The 23263-nt window shown below is 38.6% G+C and overlaps 1 protein-coding gene across 1 annotated transcript; it reads left to right on the plus strand.

Moving 5' to 3' along the window:
- The first annotated feature begins 294 nt into the window (after positions 1-294).
- MDH1 (malate dehydrogenase 1) lies at positions 295-21109 on the plus strand. Its single transcript, XM_030310698.1, has 9 exons — positions 295-431; positions 6177-6275; positions 7107-7203; positions 9965-10140; positions 12293-12415; positions 18802-18978; positions 19493-19606; positions 20149-20238; positions 20769-21109. The coding sequence occupies exons 1-9, from the start codon at positions 429-431 to the stop codon at positions 20892-20894; spliced, it is 1005 nt and encodes a 334-aa protein (XP_030166558.1). The 5' UTR covers positions 295-428; the 3' UTR covers positions 20895-21109.
- The last annotated feature ends 2154 nt before the right edge of the window (positions 21110-23263 follow it).

Raw genomic sequence — 23263 nt, forward strand, 5'->3', positions numbered from 1 at the left:
ACGTACGGGGGATGTAGCTAACAGATCTGTATCTCCTCCCTCAAGTTCCACATGCCTCCCCTCCCACCAATTGCTGGGCGCCATCAGGCAGGTCCTTTCCCTTAAGCACAAATCTTCTGCTCATCGCTGTCTTCCAATCACAGCTGCCGGCCCTCAGGGACTACTTTGCAATCCGCGAAGAGCGCAGGGAGAAGGGAGTGAGTGGGTACTCTGACCTCGGGAAGTGTAGTTCAACACTTGAAGGAAATGAGTTGGAGAGTGCGCCAGAATCTGGGCAGCATAAACTACAGTTCCCAGAGGGCGCTGCGGTTGGGAGCTTTTTCTTTCTCACATCGCTCGCCCTCCGTAAGTCCGTTCTGCGGTAGAGGTGACCGGATTCGCGGAGGCTCGTTTTGCAGGTGCTGAAATTGTTCGCGCAGTTCCTAATCATGGTGAGTGTGGGCCCCTGCATCCCGCTTACCTTCGCGCCCTTGTGTGGGGTTTCTTGCACTTGAAGGACTTGTTGGGAGAGGGAGGGAGGGGACGGCTGTGCAAAGCACTGTCCTTGGAGGGCTTTAGTAAAGCCTCGAATCCTCTCGGGGGCTTTCGCAGTGACCCAGTAATTGGGACGGGGTTGATTTCCACCTAGGGGCTCTTACAAGGACTCCAGAGAAGTTCATCACTGGAGAGGCGCGATCTCAGTCCTGCTGCATGGCGGGGATGCAAAATACGAAGCTGCGGGTTTTCTCCAAAGCACAATTATAGGGTTTAATAAGGATGATATGGGAGGGGGGGTGTTGGATCTTAACCTCTTTTTCTTCCTTGAGCCCATAGTGTTTTTTAAAGGCTTTTCTCACAAAGCCCTTGAAAGCAGAGAGCCCTTGGTTAAAGATAGTGCTTACCAGGTGCTCCAGATTACAATCGTTTTCAAGAGCTGTGTTTCCGCCATATCTAATTTCACAAAATGTTATTTAAAACCTGTTCATTGATCTTTTGTAAAACCAGGAAGTGGTGCAGTGGCGGGATCACTAGCACAGATCTGTGTGTTACGAATTCTAGAGCCACTACTTTTAATATTACACAATGTAACCATCTTGTGAAGGTCTGGGTACCTAGATCACCATATTTTGTCTCTGCTGCAAGGGGGGGGAGGGGGAGGTGAGGCAACTCTGACGTAGAAATAATCTGCATGCTGTTTGAAGGTGACATTTGACATCAGACAGAAATTTCTTCAGTACTTGTATTTATAGTTGAAGTTGTTCTTCCTCCATTATTTCCGCTGTATTTAAATGAATTGGAATTTTTCCTGAACCCGATAAGCCATATTTTCAAGGTAAGGGGATTACTACCTCCTCTACCTTTATAAGGGGCCAAGTGGTGACAGCTACTAATTCTTAGTAGCTACTAACTCTTAAATCTCGGTTTCTTACTTATAATTAGTCATTTAAACGATGGTTTGGTCTCTGACCTAATAATGTTAGCAAGAATGCAGGGTACTTAGAGAACCTGAGACTTTATAATTTTAGAACTGGATAGGACCTTTTAAAGATCATCTTGATAAATTTGCCCTACTTCAAATCTTAAAATTGTGTTCAATGAAACCCAAAGAATTATTTGCTCAAGGTCATACACCGGTTTGCTCCCAAGGGTCTTACAGCTTTTTTCACCTCACCATATTGTGCCATACAATTACCAAGTTATTTTGAAAATTTATTTTCAGTAGCTGAGGTTCTGGAGGCAGATACAAGTTCATACTGCAGATACAAACTGAAGTATTTTATCAGCATTTATATTACCTGATAGCTTTATTCCCTGCAATTCAGAATATTGGAATTCTAGGATTGGAAGGGAATTTGGAGATTATTTAATCTAATTTTAAAAGGTAGCCTGGTGATTGCACGCTAACAGTGGCAGAGCCTATTTAGGATTCTCGCTCTACCACCACCAACAACCTCCTTATCCCGCCCCTCGCCCTGGTCTCTCTCTCAAAATAAATAAATAAAATAAAAGTAGCCTGATGAGGTTAAATGATTTTCCCAAAGTCACAGAGAGAATCCTGGGCCCCCATTCTTAGGTTGTTTTGCTACGCAGTAGATAAAACCAGGCCTCACCCCCAGAAGGTCACCCGGGCACCAGAGAACACAGAGATGTCCATAAGAAAAAATACTCCTGTCGGTTTCCTGAAACTGACAGCAGTCTCACGTGACTCAGTCTTCTTTCCTCCTCAGGAGAGGATGTGAACAATCATTGAGTTTAAAAGGGGCCATCTTTTGCAAGCTGTTCAAAGCAATTTTTTTTTAAGTGGGAATTGGGAGTGACAGCAAGAATTAACTGTATGAAGGAATCTAAATGATAGTTTGTCTTTTATATTACAGAAATAGATGTAAATTAGAAAGAAAAAAAACGAATACATGGGTTTTTCTGTAGAATAACAGAAGGAGCACTTCTATTCAAGCTTGACAACTGAGACATGCACAAGCGTCTGAATCTGCAGGAAGGTCATTAGAGCCCTGCCAAGAGCAAAGACATTCCTTCTTTGGATCTTGGCTGACTGCCCAGATGTCTAAGCAAAGAATAGTAACCTGTCTTCACACTGTAACGTTGTGGAAAGTCAGCAGGAATCTCCCACCCTCCTGCTTTTCAAATGCAGTGTTGCAAAGAGCAAAAAGAACCAAATACACACATCCTTTCCCATTTCATAATCAAACATTCAGACACTTGACTAGGCTTCCTATCCTCTTAACAAGACAGAATTACCTATCTGTGAAAATAATTTGCTCATGGACATAGAAGGAAACTGCTGAGATGGAATTAGTAGTTGTTCACTAGTTGGCCACAACCCCTTCCCTAAGGACTGTGGTCCTGGGAACACTTTTTTAGCAGCTAAAATTAATGCCTAAGATTGACTACATTACTGTGTTCTAACCATCTACCTGTAAGCTTTACAGATAGTGATACTCACTTTCCCCTTCATTTCTTATCCTGGCTTGCTTTACACTGAAGCAGCATGTGTTTATATGTTTCTTAACCCTGCACTTTCATTCATTCAACAAATATTTGTTGGACACTATCTGGGCGTGCAAATTTGAGTCAAAGGTGGACCTCTCTCACTGCAAGGGGGTGGTGGTTCACAGTCCAGTAGAGAGTAACAGACATGTAAGTAGAAAACCACAGGGTATAATAGTCCTTAGAGGAAAATTTTATGGTGACAGAGACCTATAATTATAGTATTTGCTACATACTGTTCTTAATGCTTTTCTGTTAATTCCCTCAATCCTTTATAACTACCTTATTTGTTAGGTAGTGCTGTCATTATCTACATTTTACTGTGCGGAAACTGAATACGGAGAGGTTAAGTAACTTGCCGAAGACATACAGCGAATGAGTAGTAAAGTCAGGATTTAAAACCAGAACCTCTGGGTCTAGAGGCTATCTCTGTATTACACGCTGCCACCTTTCTAGCCTTTGTTTTAGAAAACTGGGTTATCCTCTTGTTTCCTGCACATGGTTCAGTAATGAATTCTCTGGCCTAAAGTAGTACCAAGTACATAATAAAGATTCATTAGTGTATTGTTTAATGAATGAAGTGAGATAACAGTTTATCAGTTGATTTATAAGACCCTATCATTAGAACTAGTGACATAATTTTGCCAACTATAGCTGGCTTTATTGTGGTCAGTAAGTTTCCAACCTTCTCAATGCGAGTATATATGAATAAAATATCTTAAACAAATTTTTAAAGCATGTTAGGTTTGCTTCCAAACAATTCTTTTACATTTCCAGGTTTTCAGTAGTCATTTTACAAGACCCAGCTATTCCTTCAGCAAGTATTTGAGCTCCAGCTACATGCCAGGCATTGCTGTAGGCAGTTGGAATACAAAGTAAATAAAATAGAATAAAATAAAATAAAAACAAAGCCCCTGGCCTTAAGTAGATTGCACGCCTGGGTGGCTTCTGACTTCCACTCAGGTCATGATCTTAGTTTGTGAGTTCAAGCCCCACATCAGGCTCGTGTGCTGACAGCTTGGAGCCTGCTTCAGATTCTGTCTCCCTCTCTGCCCCTCCCCCACTCTCTCTCACTCTTTCTCTCCCAAAAATAATAAACATTTAAAAAAAAAAAAAGAGGGGCGTCTGGGTGGCTCAGTCAGTTGAGCTTCCGACTTCAGCTCAGGTCATGGTCTCGCAGGTCATGATGAGTTCAAGCCCCACGTGGGGCTCTGTGCTGACAAACAGCTCAGAGCCTGGAGCCTGCTTCCGATTCTGAATCTCCCTCTCCCTCCCCCTCCCCTGCTCATGCTCTGCCTCTCTCTGTCTCTCAAAAATAAATAAATGTTAAGAAATTAAAAAAAAAAAGATTGCATTCTAAAGAGAAAGGGGGAATAATTTCTTCCTCTGTTCCCCTTTCCTCACCCACTCTACTTCAAGGGAAGAGGAGAAAATGACAATTAACATGTAAAGGCCATATGATAAAAAATAACCATATACAATTAGTTTTAGTATTCTTTATAAACCTAAAGTCTCTTTGGAAACAGAAGTATGTATTGTAATAAAATTGGTTTATTTGGGGAATTACCGTATTTTGTCTTTTTAGGGGTAGGGAAGGCCTAGGGGAAAAGTTGAAGAGGATGGGGAAGAGACCTAGAAGGTCAAGGAATAACCTTCATAGTTACTCTCCATAGTTTTCTCCTTTTTTCCACTCATACTCTGGTCACATCTTTGGGAAGAAAGCATACATTGTCTGCTATGTACAGACTTGTTTCTCTACAACAGTTGATACTTCTTTGAGAATTTTTTCCTTTGATTTCTATGGGTACCAAATTGCTAAGTGCTGCTGACCTTCAGAGGTTAGGGTTGGAAGGTCATTGGACATAGTCTCCTTCTATCCCAAAGACATGACTCACCTGGAAGAGAGAATTCTAAATATAAAGAAATCACAGGCTTCTTTCACCATTCGTTTCAGTGGGCCACTTCTCTCCTGCTGGTAACAATATAGGTGACACAGTATAAGTCCATTTACCCAGCATTGTCAAGGAAAGGAACAGTTCACCTTGATTAAATGTTTCCATCTAAGTAAATGTATCTACTAAGTTCCAAACATTTTTGTTTAACTCTTTTTAAAAGAAATATTTCTATCTTTTTAATTCTCTGAGCTTCTTTTTTTTTTTTTTTTAAGTGACTCTGGATCATCATTTTGAATATTAGTTATTATTTTTGTCCATATGTCTGTGTTTTGTTCAGGATCTGTTAAGGTCTATAAGACAACTTCTGTTATAACTATTATGCTCTCTGTACTTTTCTTTTAAAATTAATTTTCCCTTGGAATCGGGTTGTCAACTGTCAATGTATTATTTTGTTGTTATTTAATACTAAAATTTATTATAATCAAGATATCATTTTCTTGTTTTTCTTTCTCCTTACATAAAAAATAAAGGCTTAATTTTCCTCCTTCAAGTAGTCAAGTTGAATCACGATTAATAGTTTCATTAAAATTTTCTGATTCATTGTAAATAGAAAACTTTAGCCACTATTACTCCTCTTCCTGGTGTGAGGGTTCTATTGAGCAGGTGGGAGTGGGGAGATCTGCATAAGGCTCTAGTGACTACGAGAGTTTATATCACCATATAAGGCACCTCAACATCCTTAGGCCTATTTCAGTGGCAAAATAGCCTCAAAAAGATAGATACGATTTTGTAAGTAAATCCAGGTTTACAGAGGTAAATAACACCACAGAAATAACGCAGCCAAAGGACGGACACATGTTCCAGATTTGGGCATGCTATATTTACTGGACAAGTCTGAAATAAGTTAGTCCTCTACTAAGCCAAATGATAAGAAACTTTAAAATTTCACAGTAACTTTTGGGGCACCTGGGAGGCTCAGTCAGTTGGGCGGCCGACTTTGGCTCAGGTCACGGTCTCGTGGTCATGAATTCGAGCCCCGCGTCAGGCTCTGTGCTGACAGCTTAGAGCCTGGAGCCTGCTTCAGATTCTGTGTCTCCCTCTCTCTCTGCCCCTCCCCCATTCGCACTCTGTCTCTCTCTGCATTTCAAAAATGAGTAAATGTTAAAAAAAAAATTTTAATTTTACAGTAACTTTTAAAGTATGTGGTTTTCTTGTTACAGAGAACATCCTGAACATCTTTAGGATACAACAGCGTTTGTAAATAAGATGTTAATTAATGAGTCTCTTTCATTACAGTCTGAACCAATCAGAGTTCTTGTGACTGGAGCAGCTGGTCAAATTGCATATTCACTGCTGTACAGTATTGGAAATGGATCTGTCTTTGGTAAAGACCAGGTAGGTCTCCTATATACCTCAAATCAAAATTAGAACATTGTCAATAAACCCTGTATTTAGTTTCAAAGAAATGTTTAAATGAGGGTTATCCCAATAAATGTAGTAGGCACACTGCTATAAATGTAAGTGGTATCTTAATAATATGTGCTCTTCCAGGCATTGAAATGCTTTGTAGATCAGAACTATTCCACGTACTGTATTTTGTTGACTGGGTACAGCCAGCAGGTATTAGTCAGTCAGTGGAAGGTTTTTACTAGTAACAGTAACTAGTAGAGTCATGTGGGAGAGAAAGCTACTGAATTAGGACTTCCTTGTCCGCCAGTGGTCTTTAGACACAAAATAGTTGGACAGGCAAATCTGCGTTCCAGTTTAAAGCAGGCACTCCCTATTCCAGCAGGTCTGGTTACACTAAAGTCTGTTTCTAAAGTATTCATCTATTATTTCTCTTCACCCATGGATATCAAGCTCTTCCTTCATGCCAGACACTATACTTAGCTTTTCATGAACTAAAATCAGATATACAGCTATGAACCATAAGAGTGAGCTGTGGCATGTCACTTCAATTTGGTATTTCTTCCCTGTATACTCCTTTAAAATTCAATAGTGGTGATTCCTTTTACTTTGTCTATTAGCACACTGTTGCTGGTTTTCTAGCATTCCTTTTTCTGAAAGTGGGATGATAACCTGACCTCCTAAAATAATTATAACTAATAATGGGAATTATACACATACATACACCAAATAAGCAAAAACTCTGCAGGAGGACTTTTTTTGTGACTGAGTGACATAAGCTACACTGACAGATGCTGTCGTTGGCTATTTATTTGGCAGCCTATAATTCTTGTGCTGTTGGATATCACTCCCATGATGGGTGTCCTAGATGGTGTCCTAATGGAACTGCAAGACTGTGCCCTTCCCCTCCTGAAAGGTGAGTTGGGGTGGAGGAGAAAAGGATATTATAGTATTCTATGTCATTCAAAAAAGAGATTTTTAACCAGCCTCTCAATTAGAAACTATTTCATAAAAGTGTTTTTGGGGGCGCCTGGGTGGCTCAGTCAGTTGAGCGGCCGACTTCGGCTCAGGTCATGATCTCGCAGCTTGTGAGTTCGAGCCCTGCGTCGGGCTCTGTACTGACAGCTCAGAGCCTGGAGCCTACTTCAGATTCTGTGTTTCCCTCTCACTCTGCCCCTCCCCTGTTCACGCCCTGTCTATCTCTCTCTCTCTCTCTCTCTCTCTCTCTCTCTCTCTCTCTCTCAAAAATAAATAAAGATTAAAAAAATTTTTTTTTATATAAAAGTGTTTTTGTATTTTGAGCTACAACTACTTGGTAAGATGTATATCAAGAATAAATAAGGGTACGGGGCGCCTGGGTGGCGCAGTCGGTTAAGCGTCCGACTTCAGCCAGGTCACGATCTCGCGGTCCGTGAGTTCGAGCCCCGCGTCAGGCTCTGGGCTGATGGCTCAGAGCCTGGAGCCTGTTTCTGATTCTGTGTCTCCCTCTCTCTCTGCCCCTCCCCCATTCATGCTCTGTCTCTCTCTGTCCCAAAAATAAAATAAACGTTGAAAAAAAAAATTTTTTTTAAAAATAAAAAAAAATAAAATAAATAAGGGTAAAAGCAAGAAATAACCCGTGTCGGTTAAAAACTATGCCTTTTTTCCAAGGTGCTTATATATGATTTATCTAACTAAGCATAATATCACACAAGAGTTATACACCTGAGATTGTCTACATTATGTTGTTATTTAAAATCTATTTAACAAGTAATAGCGCCTTTAATGGAGAACTTTTGAACTCTAAGTGATGTCTTCCAAAGCCATATTGCCGTGAGGCTGGAAATTGGTTAGTCCCTCACGGAGAGTCTCAACCCACAGCCGTTATCAGATTGAGATACAGCATAAATTGTCCTAATCGTATGCTGCATAGTTTGAAAGCCCATGAGAGTTCTGCTAAGAGCCTTTGAGAATCATTGAACTATTGCACAAATGTAAGACAGAAGTCTTTTCATCAAATTTCACGAACATTTCATTAAAATGTTAGGTCAAGTTGTAAACTAATTTGAATATTTTTCTTTACGTATACTTTCTTTATGATCTTTTTCTTTTAGTAAGGATTAATTAATATTCTCCTATAAGTTCACACAGAACAAAATATATGTACACTCAAGAGAAACCATGCTCAGAATTCATATGTCTGTTCAATAGACATTTACTAGAAGGAGTACTCTGCTGCCTAAATCATGTGGGTGCATATTGTATAAGAGAGTGCAAGCTATTCTTCTGGCCCCCTTTCCTCACCCTCTCTTTTCTTTTTTCTTTTCTTTTCTTTTCTTTTTTTAAATTGAAGTATAGTTGACACACAACTCACCCTCTTTTTCCAAATCAACTTTATTGCATTGTTGCATTTTTATTCCTTTCTCTGCTGAGTTCCTCTGCTCTGTCTAATGGGTCTAGTTAATAGCTTGTCCCCGATCAGCTGTGAACAGAGAGGGAAAGTTCTGCAAATAAGGATACATGTCACGGAAGAAGATTCCCCCTAAGTAATGTTTCTTTGTATACCTGTTGGGGGCTTTACAGCACCCTTACTGTGACACAAATTGACCACCATAAAAATTTACCAGTGACAATGGTGAATCCTGGTTGTCTTAGTCCATCTGGGCTACTATAACAAAAATACCATAGACTGAGTGGCTTACAAACAAAAATAATTCTCAGAGTTCTGGAGGTTAGGAAATCCAAGATTAAGGTACCAGCATGGTCACATTCTGGTGAGAAGCCAATTCCTGGTTCATAGACCACTGTCTTCCTGTGTCCTCGCAAAATGGAAGGGGTGAAGGAGCTCTCTGAGACTTCTTTTATAAGGACACTAATCTCATTCATAACAGCTGTACCCTTCTAACCTAATCATCTCCCACAAGACCCCCATCTTTTAATACCATCACATTGGGGATTCGGTCTCAACATATGAATTTTGTGGGGGACAAAAACATTTAGTCTGTAGCACTAGTCGTGGCCTTTTTAATACTATCAACAAGGGAGAGTGATGATATATGTTCTTTAATCAAAAAACAAGTGGTGGATGTTTATTGGACTAACATAGTAGAATAGTGGTTGACCTCTGGACCAACCCAAGCTGGAATTATAGCTTCACTGCTTTTTGATGGCAGCTAATTAATCTCTTTAAACCTCTTTGTTTTCATGTATCAAATATTAAAGCTAAATTCAATAAAATAAAATTCATAGTGTTATTCCTGGCACAAAACTCCTCAATAAACATTATTTTGAATGTGTGATTCAGATCTTAGACCTTAAAGTAATTACAACGTAAAAATAGATAAATTAGTTTCTCTTTCATGCTGTGGTAGTGTGAATAACAAATGTTGCTTTGAAAGTTATATATTATACCTTGTACAATCTTTGATTATAGAACAAACAGCTATAGAGTTTTTGGATTTGAAATAATTACTGAAATAGGAAAAGCAAAATAAATGTAATTTACATTTCTGCTGATGTTCTGTTTGTTGACTATATTGTCTTTCCCTTCTTAGGCCCCTAAAACTTTAAACATTATGATATATAAATGTTAACATTTGCTACAAAGGGAAAGAAGTACTGGGTAGATGCAATGTGAAAAAGAAGACCTCAGACTTTGGTGTTTCAGTTGCTCTCCATATTTATTGCCATGTTCACAGATGTCATCGCAACAGATAAAGAAGATGTTGCCTTCAAAGACCTGGATGTGGCCATTCTTGTGGGCTCCATGCCAAGAAGGGATGGCATGGAGAGGAAAGATTTACTGAAAGCAAATGTGAAAATCTTCAAATGCCAGGGTGCAGCCTTGGAGAAATATGCCAAGAAGTCAGTTAAGGTGACCATATAGTATTTTATGGGGGTTTTCATTATCAGCATTTAAAATTTGTTTCAGCATTTAAGTGGAGGCAAAATTATTTGCCTCCCCCCCCACCCCAGTTCTGTGCTGTGGTCAGTAAATAGACAATTTTGCTTGATAAAACTTTTTTTCCCTATAATGTAGAAATTTTTATTTAGAGGTTTTCAAAAATAGTTTGCTCATTACTGTGATATGGAAATTCAGTATTAATTTAGAGACTTCTAGAGAAGGCACAGAACTTTCTGGTGCCTTTTAGCTGTGTGGAAATATTTGTTCAGAATTTGGATTTGTGATTGTAGAGAGAGATGGCTGTAAGTTGCATTCTCAGCAATGAGAGGTGTGTCTTCTAAAATGCTCAGATTTTCTCAATTTATAGGAATTTTGATATGCTTGTTTCTTGAGGAGTGAAATTGGTGTAACTTCCTTTTCTCTTTGTGTTCAAGGTACTTTATTTCTAAATTTGCCTTATTATTATAATAAGCCCTCTTTTACCAATTAAATATCAGTTAACTAGAACTTAGTTGTCATAGCTAAAAGGCTTACTGATTAGAGGTTTTATTGATTTTGATAGTTATTCTTCCCTGTCTTGACTTTTTTTTTCCCTCTATCCTGACTTTAAACAAAGGTAAGAGAAAATGTTTAAGATTTTTAAAGTTGCCAATTACAAAGTTCTATTATAATAATATACATATATCTGAATTTTTGCTTTGTGTAGAATTCATTTCAAATAGCTTACTTTTATCTTCTATAGTCATTAATAGAAAACAGTAGAAATAAGTTGAGGAGAAATCCATAGGTCTCAAAAAATTACGTTGTTTGGACTGCTCCAGGCTGCTTGGAGTTGTGGTACTGCTTCCACAGTAATTAATCCCTCAGCCAAAAGTGTCCTTTTTAGGGAAATACACAGTGACACTGGAGTACTTAGGGGCATTGGGGTATCATGTCTTCAGCTTGCTCTCAAATGGGCCAAAAAAAAAGGCTAAGGATCGTGTGTGTGTGTGTGTGTGTGTGTGTGTGTGTGTGTGTGTAGAGAGAGAGAGAGGAGAGAGATGGAGCAAGTTGGGGAATCTGGGTAAAAAGGATGTGGGAGGTAGTCCCTGTATTATTCTTGCAGCTTTTCGGTAAGTTTGCATTATTTCCTGGTAAGTATGTAATTTTATTAAAGATTTTTTTTTTTTTTAATGTTTATGTATTTTTGAGACAGAGAGAGACAGAGTATGAACAGGGGAGGAGCAGAGTGAGAGGGAGACACAGAATCCTAAACAGGCTCCAGGCTCCGAGCTGTCAGCACAGAGCCCGACGCGGAGCTCGAACTCACGGACCATGAGATCGTGACCCGAGCCGAAGTCGGCCGCTTAACCGACTGAGCCACCCAGGCGCCCCAAGATTTTAAAAACTTGAATGAAAAAGTCCATGGTGGATTTTTCTGTATATTTTCCTATACTGTATTATAATGCAGTGTATCCTGTACCTCCCCAAATTAAAAAAAAAAAAAAAAAAAAGTAGCCTAAAGTGCTTTCTTCTAAGGATTCTTCTCCCTTCTCAGTAGGTATGGATGGGTAGGATATGGTAATCTGTAATTTAGCAAATCCCAGTTAATTCTTAAGATTAGGCAAGATTGAAAATACTCTCAATTAATAAAGACAAATCATTGTCCTAAAGTGAACTGCTCAAGTAGAATTTCTTTTCTTGGATTACTTTTATGGAAGGAAATTTTATGGAAGGAAGGAAAAAAAAAAAAAAGAAGGAAAATTTTATGAATGAATTGATGTCTTAGAGCCTTGGATTACTTAGGGTTTTGTGTGTGTGTGTATGTGTGTGGCAATTAGATAAATGATCTGTTTCTGTTTTGGCACAAAACAGAATAGAAAGACATGGACCTCAGGTCTTGGACACTGCCACCTGGAAAGCAACTTGTGTACATACTGGTAGCTTTCTTAAAGACACATTTTGAGTAATTGTACCAAACACTAACAATGGGGTGAAAATACAGTAGAAACTGCAGTGGTAACTTTGCTTATTTTGTTCACACAAACTTGACACAAAGACTACATGTTACACATTCGTCAGTCCTATTCTAAGATAGTTTAGTTAATCAGTATGTGGTCTATAACGGTGCTATGCCTCCTAGGTTATTGTGGTGGGAAACCCAGCCAATACCAACTGCCTGACTGCTTGCAAGTCGGCACCGTCCATCCCCAAGGAGAACTTCAGTTGCTTGACTCGTTTGGATCACAACCGAGCTAAAGCTCAGGTAGGAAAACACCTTTTAAAATCTTATGAATGTTCAACTTTAAAACCTTTTTCTCTCACTTTTAAAGTAGCTGAAACTTACTTTTTTATTTTATTGTTTTTGTTTAGTTGGAAGCTTTTCTCATTTATTAGGGAGTCTTTAGTCTCTTAAGGAGGCTGAGCTTCATACTTAATTTTCTCAACTATAGGGGTGCCTGGGTGGCTCAGGTGGCTAAGTGTCTGACTCTTGGTTTCAGCTCGGGTCATGATCTCACGGTTCGTGAGCTCGAGCCCCACATCAAGCTCTGCGCTAAGAGCGCAGAGCCTGCTTGTGATCTCTCGCTCTCCCTTTCTCTCTGCCCTTCCAATGCTCTCTTGTTCTCTCTTTCAGAATAAATAAACTTAAAAAAATTTTTTGAAAAAAAATTTTCTTGACTATATTTCATTTGCTAACTATATTTAAAATGCTGTTCCTAATGTTCTCTTACTGTAGTAGTTAAAAAATCAGTCATTAGTATAGATAATTAACATGACAATGCATAGTTGATTTTTGTGAGATATATAGAACATTATAGAAAGAAAGATTTCAGTTTTTTGTGTTTTATGTGATTGTTTCCTTTCTCCCTATAGCTAAGCAATCAGATTCAGATTTTTTAATTTTATATCTAATTTTATCTTTATGTCTTCTTAATATTCTACATTGTTTCCATAAAACTTCTCAATTACCACTTCTTAGCAACTAAATTTTAATTGTTCTCAAGTGCCCTTACCCCTTGGAGTCATAGATAAATGTGCCAAGGAGTCAGTGACCAGGGTAATAACAGTAACCTTTTAAAAAAATGAGAAGCCATGGCCAATTATCTGTACTGGTCTCCTAGGTTTTATTGGGTCTAGACAATCCTGGTGGCCTTCAAAAGCCATGACAAAGTTCAGGGTTCTTGGACATAACCTCTTTCCTTTTCCTTAACACTTTTCTGACCATGCCTCCTCATAAACAGGTCATCACTGTTAGGTAGTGTATGAATTTAGTCCTTTTTCTTCATTTTTAGAAATTATTTTATGTTAGAGAGCATGAGTGGGGGAGAGGGGCAAAGGGAGAGGGAGGGAGAAATCTTGAGCAGGCTCCACACTCAGCACAGAGCTCAATACAAGGCTCATTCCCATGACCCTGGGATCATGATGACCTTAGCCAAAATCAAGAGTTGGACACTCAACTGACTGAGCCACATAGGCTCCCCGCTGTTTCTTCTAAAGAACGCAACTTTGTTGGGGCATCTGAGTGGCTCAGTCAGTTAAGCGTCCAGCTCTTGATTTCAGTTCAAGTCATGATCTCATGGTTCATGAGATCAAGTCCCATGTCAGGTCTGTGCTGACAGCACAGAACCTGCTTGGGATTCATTCTCTCTCCCTCTCTCTCTCTCTCTCTCTCTCTCTCTGCCCCACCCTCGTTCATTCTCTCTCTGTCTCTCTCAAAATGAATAAATAAACATTTTTTTAAAAACAATTTTAGTTTCAAGAAAAGTTTTTGTCAAAAGATGGTGTGAGGTCTAAGTTGAAAAACCACTGCTTTAAACTGAGAATTGATCAACTTTCAGCTTTGGAGTACCTAGTAAAGAAGAAAAGAATTGATACTTGTTAAGCTTCTACCCTAAGCGGAATGGTCTACATGTAATTTATCATTTAATTCTTCTAATAACCATATGAGGTATGTTATTATCTGTATTTTACAGATAAGAAACCTGAAGCCCAGAGAGGTCAGGGATCCTGCCACCTAGATTCATCTGAGTCCAAACCCCTAGGTGTGTTCTTACGTAGCAGGGTCAGGTGACCTAAGTCCGCTCTTACTAGTTCTGTGACCTTGAGAAAGTATATTTAAGGTATGAAATGGGATAATAATTCTGTCTATCTCAAAGGGAAGCTATGTGGATTAAATAAGATCTACATTAAGCCCTTATCATGGTACTTGTCACATAGTAAAACTAAATAAAAGTGGGTTGCTCTTACTATTAATGATTTGTAGTAGTAGTAGTAGTAGTAGTAGTAGTAGTAGTAAGAAGGATATAACCAAAAGTTGAGAAGAGCCATACCTCAGATATATCTCCTTGAATATTCAATTAATTTAGAAGGCCATCCGATAACAAGCTTAAATTGCAAATATTTCCTGTGAGGCTTTAGGCTGTGAGCTGTCTTTTTCCTTACTTTTTAGCTAGAATCTGGTGGGTGGAAGGAACGGGAGTTAGTTTGAATGAGTGGTGACATTTGGGTACTACGAAACATTGTTGAATTTCTTGGCTCTGGATTGCAAGATGGTTACCTACATGCAACAGGGATAAAGGTAAGGACCCTGACAAACTTGGTTTTCTGCTGTTTGAACTGAGGCCTTGGTGGAGGCAGGCACTGGAAAATTCTGCTTACAGAGGTACTATTAAGTGACACTTTGTCCCAGTGCCTGAAACCCTTTTCCCTGTAAGGGCAAAAGTCTAATGAGGAAAGAGAAAAAAGCAGTCTTGTTAGACTTTAACTTTTGGCACATGTTCCAGCATGTCAGTCTGGCACAGTGAGAGCTTGTAGGAAGTTTTTGAAAAAGCAGTTTCTTCCTCCCATAGAAGTTGTTAATCCAGTGAGAAAAATAACAAATGCAAAGACTATTTCATACATGAATGTTGCTAGTCTTAACGTAGTTCATTTTGGAAATCAGGGCCTAGCTACCTAGTGACTGTCTAACACCTGCAGAATTCCCCTGTGTATTTGCAAACCAGAGCTGCATATATGTGCTGACAGGGTAATTTGCCAGTACAACTAGTTAGCTGGTACCAGGGGGAAGAAATTTACTGGGGCTGGAGAATCAGTCCAAAACTGTTTAACAGGTCTACATGGCAGACATGACAGCATCTATGGAGCAAGGAAGTGCAATCCTGGATACACGTGAATTTAGACTCGCTCTGACACGAATGAAATTTAGAAACTACATCTGCAAAGTATTAGCCTTTGCTGTCCAGACAGAAATGGATTAACTCAGTAAATTAAAAAAAAAAAAAAAAAAAAAAGAGGAAGTAGGCAAAGGACAAAAGAAGGAAGGAGCTTCCTGGAGGGAGGAGAGGCCTGGAAGCAGTTTGTCTTCACCGTACCCTGGAGCAGTTAAGGCTGGCATTCAGCAAAGGTATAGGTTCTTAGTTCTTGGTAACAGACATCTTAGGTTGCTTGCCCTGGGTAAATTTTCCCTTTTCTCTATGATACCTACTAAATACAAGTAAGAGCAATTCTTCCCAAGTCCAGGAAGGTCATAGCACAGAAAATGGTACTCATTGTACCTCATACCACTCTACCTCGACCACTAAGCAGATCAGTAGCTGGATTCTCTAGAAACAAGCTATCCAACTACTTTGTGAAGACTGATGTGCTTTAATAGTCCTAATACTTGCAGAACTCTAGATGAAGCAGGGTTTAGATGAGAAGTGATTTAAATGTCAGAAACAAAATTTTAAGTTAATTTTTTTTTTTTAATTTTTTTTTTCAACGGTTTTTATTTATTTTTTTGGGACAGAGAGAGACAGAGCATGAACGGGGGAGGGGCAGAGAGAGAGGGAGACACAGAATCGGAAACAGGCTCCAGGCTCCGAGCAATCAGCCCAGAGCCCGACGCGGGGCTCGAACTCACGGACCGCGAGATCGTGACCTGGCTGAAGTCGGACGCTTAACCGACTGCGCCACCCAGGCGCCCCTAAAAATCATCCAATTATGGGAATGCAAACTGGTACAGCCACTCTGGAAGACAGTGTGGAAGTTCCTCAAAAAATTAAAAATAGATCTACCTTAGGACCCAGCAATAGCACTGCTAGGAATTTACCCAAGGGATACAGGAGTACTGATACATAGGGGCACTTGTACCCCAGTGTTTATAGCAGCACTCTCAACAATAGCCAAATTATGGAAAGAGCCTCAATGTCCATCAACTGATGAATGGATAAAGAGATTGTGGTTTATATACACAATGGAATACTACTTGGCAATGAGAAAGAATGAAACATGGCCTTTTGTAGCAACGTGGATGGAACTGGAAAGTGTTATGCTAAGTGAAATAAGTCATACAGAGAAAGACAGATACCATATGTTTTCACTCTTATGTGGATCCTGAGAAACTTAACAGAAGACCATGGGGGAGGAGAAGGGGGAAAAAAAAGTTACAGAGAGGGAGGGAGGCAAACCATAAGAGACTCTTAAAAACTGAGAATAAACTCAGGGTTGATGGGGGGTGGTAGGGAGGGGAAAGTGGGTGATGGGCATTGAGGTGGGTACCTGTTGGGATGAGCACTGGGTGTTGTATGGAAACCAATTTGACAATAAATTTCATATTAAAAAAAAATCCTCCAATTACTGTAGGATTTGATTTTTTTAATGTTTATTTTTGAGACACAGAGCACTAGTGGGGGAGGGACAGGGAGGAAGGGAGACAGTCCAAAGCAGGCTCAGCACTGTCAGTGCAAAGCCTGAGCCATGAGAGATCACAACCTGAGCCAAAATCAGACACCCAACCGACTTGAGCCATCCACGCGTCCCTAACTATTGTAGGATTTAAGAAACAAATCTCAATTTTAAGGGTTATAGTGAAAGTGAACACAATTTGATTTTTATTTGCTGGAATAAATTAGGGTAAAGATGAATCAAGTCATTGCAAGCATTTTAGGTGTTGGCCTTGTCCATTAGTGTCCTTTTTGGTTGGTTGGTTGGTTGGTTGGTTGTTCTATTGCTTTTTACTCTTTATTTTAGAATATAGACTAAGAAGTTACAAAAATAGTACAGAGAATCCCTGTACTTTTTTATATTGTTTGATGCCTTTAAGACCCATCCAAGTTGTTGCCTGTATCAATAGTTCACTCCTTTTTATTATTTGTGCAGTAATTCCCATTTATTTCATTATATGGAAGGACCACCATTTCTAACCATTCTTGAAGGACTTTGGGGTTGTTTCCAATTTGGGGCTATCCGTATTGTTTTTAAATCTTCTTAAATTATCAGAGTATAAATCCTTTGGATGGAGTGCTTTTACTGATGTATGCAAAAGCTGTGAACTCTGGCACAGCTATTTTTCTCTCCCATTCTACTGGTAATATGAAAGAAAGAGAAATCACCCACAGTGTTACCCTAACACATTCAGTTCTTAAAAATTTTTTCCCAAAACATTACCTTCTGGTCCATCATAATTCTGCTGTCTAATTAAGAACAAATTATACATGTAACTAACCATAATTTCTTTTTGCAAATTATCTTATCAGGCAATAACAAAATAAGTGAACTGATTTTGTTTATTTAAATCTTTCAAAACATAACTTTTTTTTTTCAAGTTTGTTTGTTTGTTTATTTATTTATTTATTTATTTATTTATTTATTTATTTATTTTGAGAGAGATAAAGTGCAAGCCAGGGAGGGGCAGAGAGAGAAGGAGAGAGAGAATCCCAAGCAGGCTCTGCACTGTCAGTGCAGAGCCCAACGTGGGGCTTGAACCCATGAACTGTGAGATCATGATCTGAGCTGAGGTTGGGTGCTTAACTGACTGAGCCACCCAGGCGCCCCAAACATAACTTTCTAACCCTTTGTGTGGCTACATAGTATAATTGATAGTCATGTGACTATAAGGCATGCAGGATCCTAGAGTACTTTTTTTTTTAAGTTTTTTGGTTTTTTTTTTTAAGTAATCTCTACATTCAGCATGGACCGCCTACTCATGACCCCAAGATCAAGAGTCGCATGCTCCCCCAACCGAGCCAGCGAGATGTCCCCTAAAGTGCTTTTTGAACCTACAATGAGAAATTGTTAGTTCTGGTATCATTTTAGAGACATTTAGAGTATTTCCTTTGGTTCCCTGTTCTATAAACTGAGGACAGTCATACTTTTGGTAATCTGAATCCCTTCCCACTCCAAAATTTCATAGGATTATTTGAAATTTAGCTAATTCATTTTTATGATATATAATAAAAATTTCCCCTAAATGTGGAGAAAATCCCATATTCTAACCTGATTCTCAGAAGTGCTGAGGAGACATCTCTAAGTAAGTATTAACAACAAAGCAAAGGTCACATTTATATATTCAAACCATATTAATCTCTTGCTGGTGTTTTATATTTGATAAACCCACTATACTGATAAGTCAGGCACAAACTGAGGTGCTCTTTGCTCTCAAATAGTCTACTTTGTAATCTTTTGGGTTCACATTTTGTTTATACAGTTGAGCTTTAGGAAATAACCAAGCAGTAAATTATAATAATAATTAACACTATATTATTTTACAAATCAATATAACTTGTGTGTTTTCTTGAAGTTTCAGAGGCTTTTTATTTTAAGGGTTTGTCAGGCACAATTTGAAATAAAAAGCATTTGTCTAAGTAATGTGTTTGTTTTCTATTTCACTAGATTGCTCTTAAACTTGGTGTGACTTCTGATGATGTAAAGAATGTCATTATCTGGGGAAACCATTCCTCAACTCAGTATCCAGATGTCAGCCATGCCAAGGTGAAACTGCATGGAAAGGAAGTTGGTGTTTACGATGCTCTGAAAGATGACAGCTGGCTCAAAGGAGAATTCATCACAGTAAGAAAAATCTCTTAACAGCCATGCATAAAGAACTCTTGAGAAACACACCACATTGCTGACCTGAGTGTCTCTCCAAGGGATGGGGGTGGAGTGGTTCTCAAGGAGAGCAGGCCTTTCACAGTTGCTCTGGTGACTATATACTTTCTTTGCAGGTCATACACAGCCAATCTTGATCCAGTCAGATCTGATCTGTTGTGTGGCAGTCAAGATTGATTGCTAAAATGAGAAAAAACTAAAGTTCCCTCCAGTCATCCAGTTCATCTTTATAACGAGATCCATTTCTTTATATGGAATGTAGTAAACTCTGTGTGGATTTGTAGTTTCCTTTTTTCAGAAAGACTGGTGCTTATAATTCAGATAGTTTGGTAAGGCCCACACCAGGTAGTTGAATGATTTTGGAGGGGAAGACATTAAACTATGATTGCAGTCTTTCATCCCAGGATTAGCTCAGAATTGATAAAAACTCTGCTCTCATGATCAAGTAATACTGTCTCTGCCTGTCCCCAACCAGACTGTGCAGCAGCGTGGTGCTGCTGTCATCAAGGCTCGAAAGCTGTCCAGCGCAATGTCTGCTGCAAAAGCCATCTGTGACCATGTCAGAGACATCTGGTTTGGAACCCCAGAGGTGAGGACTCCGTGATCTGTACAGGCTGCTCTTTCATTTTTGGCCTCTGATGATGTGCTGTGAAAAGAACATAACCTTGCAGTCAGGAAGGTTAGGTTTATATCCCAGCTCAGCTGCCTACTGGCTGAAAAATCTTGGGAAAGTTACTTAAACTTTGTGAACCATTTGATTATCTTTTACATGGCATTTCTCACAGGGTTGTTAAGGGTTAGATGAGATGATATATGGAAAACACCTAGCACACCTGGCGACTGTGACTTTTTTCCTAAAACCTATATTAAGGCCATAGCTTCCTCATTTAGAAAATGAGAATTCAGTTTCTCTGGCCTGCTTCTCACAAGGATTGGAGGAGTGGAATGAGATAACACATGGAAGTTAACCTGTCATGGAAGTGCCTGGTGATGCTTCCTTATACAGTATTGAAGTCAGGCACATAGTAAGAAAGCATTACCTGGTTTAGTTTTGTTAATTCATGTTCATTTGCTTGTGTGAACTAATTCCTAAGCACCATGAGAATATACAACGTTGATTATTGTTTTTAGGGAGAATTTGTGTCCATGGGCATTATCTCTGATGGCAACCCCTATGGTATTCCTGATGATCTGCTGTACTCATTCCCTGTTACAATCAAGGTATGGTATTTTAGGGTTATTTCCCTCTGTTCCCTTCTGGGAGAGTAGTTACATATTTTTATTAATATTGGTATGTTAGTCTAGAAAGTTGTTCTTTTACTAAGTTAGACATTTTTCTCAACTTTAAAATTGTATGAAGCACAACTTCAGGGTACTAAAAGATTGAAATTAATCTGGAAAGCAAGATTCACCTCTTGTCACTAGATGTACTTTGTTATTATGCCTCTAATTGTTATTATGCCTCTTGTTTTTATTATGACCATATGAAAGTCATTAGTTTTTTTTTAACGTTTGCTAATTAAATCCTCATTTAAAGATTTTTTTTCTAGATTCAATGAGTTTTAAATCCAAGTGTTGAATTTTTACCAGAATTATATGTTAGTTAAGATCTGGATTTTGATTTGCTTCTTTAGAATCAGACTTTAAAAACAGATACTCCTGTAGCGTAAAGTTCAATCTGAGTTGTTGCTTGCTGGAAGATCAGTTCTCATTTAATTGTAAATCTTTTATTTGCAATTATTTTCAAACAGAACAAGACCTGGAAGGTTGTTGAAGGTCTCACTATTAATGATTTCTCTCGTGAGAAGATGGATCTAACTGCAAAGGAACTGGCAGAAGAAAAAGAAACTGCTTTTGAATTTCTCTCTTCTGCCTGACTAGACAATCATTTTGATGTTACTAAAAGCTCCAGAGCTGAAGAATCTAAATGTCGTCTTTGACTCTCGTAACCAAATAACAATAATGCTATACTTAAATTACTTGCGAAAAAACAACACATTTGAAAGATTGTGTGCTTCTTGGTATAAATTTGTGACAGTTTATCATCATGCTGTTAGTGCTGCATTCTAAATAAAATATATATTCAAATGAAGACGACTCAGACTCTAATTTCCAGCTAACATTTCATTTCTGTTCAGAAAACAAACTTGCATGTGTCCCAGTTTAGTACTGTGATTTCTTTTTTAACCAGAGAAAAGCAGTAAAGATGGAAAATGTTACAAAATAAAGCATAATTCTCTTCTCATAAACAGGATAGGAAAATCCATCTTGTGATAATGAATCATTCTACTGTAGAATATATTTTTAAACATCCCTACATTAGACTATTAAACACTTACATATTTTAAATCTTAAAGGTTAGTTCATGCACTGTAGATAATTTGATTTTAACATTATCTGTTAAATAGGTTGCAAAAATAGTGTTAACAGTTTAATGCCATTGGGTGAAATTAGAACAATCATTTTCGTGATGGAATGAAAAGGTAATAAATCTTCCCTTGATGTATTACCTTATAGCAGATAAGGAATAATTTACATTTCATAACTGCTAAATGCCACAGAAATGTATGCTAGTGGGAATGTCCTCAGTCTAAGCTTCTTACTAGAAACAGTGCTATTCAAAAAAATTAGTCTTTTTTTCCAAAATTCATAAGGACCAGAGACCTCACTTTCCATTCTTATACTTAATTCATTGTACATAATAGATAATATAAATCTCTCAGGGCCTAATCTAGTGTTCTTCATGGGTGCTCAAATACCTAGTTGGATCTATTAAATAAAACTGTATCATCTTGTATTTTATATATAGAAAAGAAAAAAAGCAAGCAAGTGCAAAGTGCTTTTAGAACTGTTACCAATTAGCGCTCCTGGGTGGTGGCTCAGTTGGTTAAGTGTCCCAACTTTTGATTTCGGCTCAGGTCATGATCCCATGATTTGTGAGTCTGAGCCCCACATCGGGCTCTGCACTGGCAATGTGGAGCCTGCTTGGGATTCTGTCTGTCTATAAATAAATAAACATTTTTTAAAAAGAACTTATTAATCAGATGCATAAAAATTTCATATGAATTATTTTAATTTTATATATAAGAAGTGTGAATGTATACCAGTTATTAAATTATTCTCAGTTCCAAACACACCCTTCTATACTCTGCTTATGACACTGGATCTGGAACTCTGCAAATATTTCTTTACCAGCTGCTCCTTGAGTTAAAAACTGCTGAGAAAGGGTAGTAGAGGGAGACCAGCAGGTCTCCAGGAGGAAGGAATATAATCTTGCTCCTCCCTTTTGGCTTCTTTTATCTTTACCTTCACTCCATTTGATACATAAGCCGGAAAAGAAAACAAACAAGGCACACTTGTCTTTAGAAGTGCAATTAAGGGGCACCTGGGTGGCTCAGTTGGTTAAGCATCCGACTCTTGATCTCAGCTCAGGCCTTGATCTCAGGCTCCTGAGTTTAAGCCCTGTGTTGGGCTCCACACTAGGCATGGAGCTTACTTCAAAGGTAAGTAAGTAAAAGGGCACCTGGGTGGCTCTGTCAGTTAAGCATCTGACTTTGGCTCAAGTCATGATCTCACGGTTTGTGAGCTCAAGCCCCATGTCCAGCTCTGCTGACAGCTCAGAGCTTGCTTTGGATTATGTGTCCCTCTCTCTTTCTCCCACTTGTGCTCTGCCTCTCAAAAATAAACATTAAAAAAAAATTTTTTTTGTAATAAGTAAATTGGGCATGAAGACAAAATTTAATGCATTTTTTAAAATGTCATATGAAGAAAGAATGTATAAAAGTTGTAAGAACTAGAACACATGATAGAACTGAAAGACCTAAAATTAAATTAATTCAATAATGTGTTCACCTCTATTTTGTCATCCATTTTGGATAAACTGGCCTATTGATTCCGTAAGTTAACCTCAACAACTCCTTAAAATCAGGGGTCACATAAACAAATGAAGTGGTCATAAGGCTTTGGAGAGATCTGGTAGATTACTTATAGCAATAATTTCTCACCAATTTCTCACTTCTCACAAGCAAAAGTGCTTCTGTACTTTTGAAGTATGGCTTTGTGTTTGAATAGTCACAATTTGAAGCTGATCATCACCTCTGTATGCCATTTCTTTATGCTATTCACCTCTGTCACCCTGACTAAGAGAATAAAGCACTTTTTTGTCTCCTCTTAATGAACAGTCCAGGCCCAGGAAATTGTGCCCTTAAGAAGTGTGTGATAATTTGTGAAAGGCTCAGGACTTTCA

Source organism: Lynx canadensis, chromosome A3 (genome assembly GCF_007474595.2).
Source record: "Lynx canadensis isolate LIC74 chromosome A3, mLynCan4.pri.v2, whole genome shotgun sequence".
In the NCBI taxonomy this organism is placed as follows: Eukaryota; Metazoa; Chordata; class Mammalia; order Carnivora; family Felidae; genus Lynx; species Lynx canadensis.